The sequence below is a fragment of the Pyxicephalus adspersus genome, chromosome 12 (assembly GCF_032062135.1).
Source record: "Pyxicephalus adspersus chromosome 12, UCB_Pads_2.0, whole genome shotgun sequence".
In the NCBI taxonomy this organism is placed as follows: Eukaryota; Metazoa; Chordata; class Amphibia; order Anura; family Pyxicephalidae; genus Pyxicephalus; species Pyxicephalus adspersus.
Window position 1 is genome coordinate 38,559,022 of NC_092869.1, and position 6,502 is coordinate 38,565,523.

Here is a 6,502-nt window from a genome sequence, read left to right on the forward strand (position 1 = left end):
GTAAAACAGGCTCTCATTGCCCCATCCGAAAATGCTGGCTCAATTAACTATTTCAGGACACAGTGGGTAGAGCTGTGCAAATATCTTGAGGCTCTAAAACAATGAGGTGAATATTGAGAACCAGAGATGTAAAGTGTAAATAAAGCCTATTATTGAGGCATTTGTTCCATTCGGCATTCAGGTTATGGAAAGCGGTTAATCTATTTTTCTGGTATATGTAAAGGCCTCCGACTACTTTGTTTTAAGACAACCAAGCTAAACTAAGGGTAGCATACAAATTTTACTCAATAGAAGTTTTCTTTCAGGGATCTACTTTGACCTTCAATCAGCAATGAATGACACTTTAAAAATAAATGTTACCTCTGTATAGTGAGGTGGAACAGAACGTGAATTGCTGTGGAAAAGGCACTCTATAAGCTCTGTTTGCCCAATACACACATCAGTACTGTAACTCCGAGCGCCAGACTTTTGTCGCTGTTCATGGGAGATTTTTATTTGTGTCCCGAAGAATCTTTCAGGAGAAAGAGGTAGAGATTAGTTCAAAGTAAATGCATGCAGTATATTATAGCTATTCATGTTCTGGTTATAACAGTTAAAACAATATATAACAAAATAATCCCAGCTTTCCACTTCTTTTTTTTGTTAGGCAATATATTTTCAGCAACTACACAAAATTTTCATTGAAACCAGATCGAAATCAGTATTCTTGCAACTTACGGTTAACTGAACAGAAATTTTAAACTAGATCATGTGCCATGGGTTTTTTGTGAAATGCACAATGATTTCATCTCATGTAATGGAGATGGGAGGGGGCTTTTAGGACAGAGTAACAATTTTCCCTCTTCAAAGATAAGCATAAGGAGTGAGTGGAGTGTTGTCAGGAAAGCATGTTACCAGCAGGATCATCAGGTGGGAAGATACAAAAAACGTTTATCCTTTTAATGGTTGCATTTTAATAAAAATATCTGACTTACATTCCCTTTAAGTGTAAAAGGAAATAGAATGGTTTCCAGTGACTTTTGTTTAATTATTATAGTGCTGTGGGTTAGCTATGAAGACAGCAAAAATGAATTGCTTTAAAGGCTAGTTGTCTGTAACAGCACATGGAAGAAGTCCAAATTTACCTCACTGCACTCATCTACACAGAGCAGTCCTGGTTAGGAAGAGAGGCTGGTTGCAAGAGTATTACAAGTTACAAGAGTAGGCTCCCATTCACCAGACTTTTACCCATCACTATGCTATAAACATGTGCAATATTTTTTTAGCATGGAAACAGTGTGGTTGTAGCAACAGTACGAAAAAGTAAACATCTGGTACCTGAGGTGATCGTGAGTGCAGGCTTCTGCAAAGATACTTCGTAAACAGGCAAAGTCACTCTCAGTGAAGGTCTGCGGCTGTAACATCTCGATGCGGTTAAAGAACCCAAGTGAAAGAGGGGTCAGTGGATTAGGGTTTGATGTGGCTTCTGTTGGTGGCAGGGGGTCTATATGGAGTACGGAGATGGACAACGAGCCTACAACCAGTCTGAATACAAGCTCTGGTCTAGTTTCATCCACAGAAGATGAACGAGCCGGCAGTGCTGCTACAGAGCAAAAAAAGAAAAGATAAAAAAAAATACAACATCTAAAGTCCCAACAAGACAAAACTGTATTAAAACACAAAGCTCCATCTGTATTTTTATCTGCAGCCTGGGACTTGTCACCAACCTTTAAGCAGCTATTCTTTGCTTTAGAAATTATTTAGGAGTACAAGCTATATGGCATGATCTCTAGTAAAAGCCAGTTTGCATTAGTGAATAAAAACTTACAGGTATGTTTAGGAGCACTTTGGTTTGTGCTGGGCTTGTAGGAGGCCCCACGTAACAGTGGCTCCTCCATCTTCAGATGTTCCTGATAATCGGCCCATCGTCCCTGTAAAAAAAAAAAAAAAAAAAAAAACTGAGCTTTATAAGTTTATGAGATAAGGCAGCTGCCAGTTTCCCGGCCAAAAAAAAAAAAAAAAAAAATTAAAACACATGCCCTTTTCCTTTTAGGAAGATGCCAAAATTCAATTTTGGTTCAAGTTACTGGATTTTGAAGAGAAACTCTTTTAGTGAGACTTCTGCACAGAGTTTCTGAGTCTGCTGTGACCATCACAAGGGACTCCTACAATCTCTCAGCCATTATCCAGGCTCTGCACAGCTTTCATTTCTACAACAAGAAGCTTCCACCATCTCTGTAATTTGTTCCCAAGAGGGCACAACTTCTGGGCCCCACATCCATGTTATATTTAATTGGGTGAATACAACAAGGATATGGAGCAAACAGAAGGTTAAGAGAAACTCTGGTTGGAGCGTGAACTGAGTTTGGAATTATGGCAGGGAAATTCAAGTGCTGGACTAACACAGTAGCAGCAGTGGCTTCACACAACTATAAATGTGTGCAATAAAAACCTCTGCTTATCACAAATTGTTGAAACAATTTACACATTGCTTTTGAACAGGCATCAAGCCACTTTTCTGTATTAGGCATCGAAAGACACTAGTCTATTTTGGAGCTCAAGGACATACAAATGGACAAGATACCTAATATTCCACAATGAGGAAAGTCATACTTACCGCAGCACTTCCTTGAGGGGAGCCAACTGGAGAAGTGTTGTAAGTACTACTTAGTGACAGCTCTAAATCAACAGTTGGTGGATCTCCAAGTGGGGGTAGGGAGGAAAGGCTGTGAGACATATCCATATCTGCCATTGAGAAGAACACTTCGTCATCTAAATATGGAGGAGAAACAAACAAAATTTAACAATATTTCTTAAGGTAAACTACTAAAAGACAAAACCAACAAAAAGCTGAATATTTTCTTGGCCTACTTATTAAGATTTAGTTTCTTAGAGTTAAAGGTTGGATCTGTCTTTATAACAGCATGAGCTCACACATGGTCTACAAGCTCTAAAATGCACATACCATTAAACTTAGACAAACCTTTCAAAACTCTAGGCACACGTATCATTAAACGCTTAGGGCAACTACAATGAGGCCTTCATGTAACATATGTAGTTGCTCAACTCCCCCCTCCCCCCCTTATATACTTCTTTTTTTATTCTTTTCAATCCCATATCAAGTTTTCTTAAGCCTTCCCCTTTATAGCATTTCTACATATAGGTTTAAATCCTCCTTTAGCACTTTGGCTAGAGTTGGGATTTTAGTAACCTACAGAAACCAGAGACATATTCCATCAGCTAGAACAATGAAAGATAATTGGTTCCGATGGGTTACTCTACTATGGCTATTGCTTTTGATACCTGTTGCCCAACCCACAGCTCTTTACTTTATATGTGTGGCTTTTAAGGTAGTCTTAAAATTGATTTAAAGCGGAACTAAAGTTTCCCTTTAAACATTTTCGACCAGGCAGAGCTTTATTGCAGAAGGTGCCCAATTGCTCTTTAGGTATGGAAAAAAAATTGCTGGGCACGCACAGTTCAGCATTGATTGCTAGGATACCTGCCCTAAGTCATTTTTGCCTGGCCAATCAAGATTGTAAAAGGGAGGATGGCAGCGCTCACGACGGTATGTTACTAGCCTCATGCAACATTCAATGGCTTTCTTCCTAAATCTCCAGCTAAAATGGTAGAATGTCCCCATGTCTTTTTTACCATAATGGTTTCTGGTAGGTCCTTGGTCTATCTTATGCACAGGTCTTAATGCCAAGCACTGGCCCTAAGGCCCCCTATGCCTTGTAAATTGCTCTAGATTATTATATAAATATTATAGATTAAATAATAGATTATTATATAAGCCTCAGTTAGTGCAGAATGGTCCTCACCATGGCTGGAAGGGGTTTTTGCCGTGTCTGTCTCATAGAAGCTGTGCTCAGCAGACGGTCCTCCAGACATAGCTTCTTTTTTTAAGTAGCGCTTGAGTTCTATTTGAAGGCGAAGCTCATCTTCTTGCTGCATGGGGCGGCTCTTCCGATCCCTGCTGGACAGTCCTATCCGACTGGAGGATTCTGAAACCATTTTATATATATTTTTTTCTTTTTTTTTTTATTATTAGAGAATTTTAAAAAGCAAGACCGCTGACTGCATTGGTTATCTTATTTTTGTTTTTTTATACATGGTATTGCATGGGCACATTGAGCCCAATGTTGATTGTTAGAGGTTTACAAATTTGTCCAGCCCTGCTTACTGGAAACTTTTTCAGCTGCTAACAAAACACAAGCCTTTACTATTTTTTTTTTTTTTATATTGAAAATATGAGTTCTAGGTATTCAGCTCCACACATAATTAAAACAGATATGGGTCAACAGTCGGGTCCTGTTCAGAAATCCTTTTGATCAGAGTAGCCCAGTTCTCCCTTTAATGAAGCACAATCTGGTAAGAAAATACAACCCCAGAGAGCTGTTTGGAAAATGAAGGCACAAAAGCGGACTGAGAAGGTCATTCATCTCTTTATTTCATCTGTCAGTATCTCCACATGTGCATGCAGCATACCTGACTTGCTTGAAGATCTGGTCCCCCAGCCCTTTGCACTGCTGTACCTTCAAGGACTCTTGGAACACATTAAGTCATTTACACTGGCTGCATTTAAAAATGCATTTTTATTATTCTGTTTAAATCTACTGTATTGAATAACAAAGTAAATACATATTATAATTTTATTTTAAATAAATCTGAAAGCAATATGATTTATTTTATCTACAGTTCTATTAGAAAAATGTAAATGCCCCTGACAATAACTATAAGAGGATTAAAGAATATAAAATGAAACAGATGTTTTTGGGAGGGTCATCTAAAGGACAGAGCAGGGATTGCAAATCATTTACAAAAGGTTTAATAAAGACTTCATTCACAGGTGTCGTGAGGTTTTGTTTTTTACATTCTCTGTTCAAAAACAATGCCTGCAGTAAGAAAGCACTTTGCAGTGTCTTGCCCATAGTCACCCATAAAGGAAAAAAATGATGGTGATAGGGGCCGGTTTACTACCGCAGAACAACCAAACTCAAATGCTTATTTATGTTGCGCAAACAAGGCTGTTAAAGTGGTCAGCCAGGCAGGAACTACGTTTTTCCACTGCCCATGTGAACAGGTGTCTATGGTTCATTGTCATTTCTTGATATACTGTATACATGAAAGTGTCAGCTCAATGTAAATATCTTAAACTAAAAAGTTTATTCTGTTTATAATTTTGCTTTCCCTAGTTCCTCCATTACCTGTTGCCCTCCATAAACATGCTAAATGTACTTTGCAAATAACAGAATTCCATCTCCACCAAGATCATATTTTTACTAAGATTTTCTTGTTTACCTGTGCAATGCAGGCAAATCATGGCTGGCCAAGAGCAAAATTTCCTGTGAACACCACAGCACTCTGCCTCAATACTCCTTTCAAGAGCCTTCAGCCCTGGTACAAGTAGTGAGCCAGCTTTTAAAATGAGAGGGCAAAGGAAGCAGTTTCCATTATTCTTATGATAAAGTCCCTTTAAGTTTCTGGGAGACAAATCATAACCAAACATGCCACAAACTGACATATGGTTCACTCATTCACTATATTATTAGGAATAAATTAGAAAACTTACCTGGTCCACCAATGGCTGACAACATATCCAGCAAGAGGTGAACTTGTCGGGGAGAAAGAAAGATGTGGAAAGATTCAACGCGTCCATCTACATCCAGCTACACGAGGCAAAATGTTCAAAAATGTGAACAGCACAAATTACTCCCAATTAAATCATAACTTTCAATGTTCCATGTTTATTTAAATGTTTTGTCTAAAATTGCTCCTTTGAGACATTAGGCCTAATAAAGCTCTCCAAGGCAGGAGAGGATACACTTTCATCAGTGAAGCTAAGCGAACCAGCAAACTTTGAATGAATTTCTTTAAAGTAATTTGCTAGCAAACATTTTGATTCCTAGACCACATCCTTTCCAGGTTTGCTGGATCACCCAGCTTCACTGACAAAAGTATCTTCTCCAGCCTTGGAGAGTTTTATTAAATCAGGCCCATTGTGTAACAATCTTTGTTTTAACATTATATTGCGAGATCCCCCTTTGGGGGGACAGCTAGTGACTTGACTATGGAAGTTGTAAAGCGATGTGTAATATGTTGGCGCTATATACTGTGTAAATAGAATATCACTATATGCTGTCAAACTCCAAAGCAAGCAAGGAAGGTTTAACTTTAAAAACTATGCATGCAATAATGCTCTACCCCTTTGGTAGTTCAAAACATCCTAGATCCATGCCCAGGTTACACAGGCCATCATATCAAAGGTAGGAATAGACTTCTTAATAACACCCTCTGACATGCTTAGTGATTTGTCATAAGGTAAGCACTAACCTTTGCCCCAGGAAGCACTTCGTTCTGTTTCAGAATTAGACCCAGCTCAATACTGCCTACCAGGGAAGCAATCTGGACAGGGTCAGAAGGGGTGACTTCAGTTAGAGTTCTGGTGAACTGTGGATGTGGCTCAAAGACAGGCTTCGGATTCCAGCTGGGAGATAATTTAGGCTCAGTTTCCTGCAAA

The 6,502-nt window shown here is 38.8% G+C and overlaps 1 protein-coding gene across 1 annotated transcript in view; it reads right to left on the bottom strand.

Annotated features, from left to right (window-relative positions):
* ATG2B (autophagy related 2B) overlaps positions 1-6,502 on the bottom strand; it is a 42,602-nt gene that overhangs the window by 23,460 nt on the left and 12,640 nt on the right. The window contains 7 exon segments of the mRNA XM_072427663.1: positions 361-511; positions 1,318-1,582; positions 1,808-1,910; positions 2,597-2,751; positions 3,804-3,986; positions 5,555-5,651; positions 6,316-6,495. Of these exon segments, the coding sequence (XP_072283764.1) occupies positions 361-511; positions 1,318-1,582; positions 1,808-1,910; positions 2,597-2,751; positions 3,804-3,986; positions 5,555-5,651; positions 6,316-6,495 (1,134 nt within the window).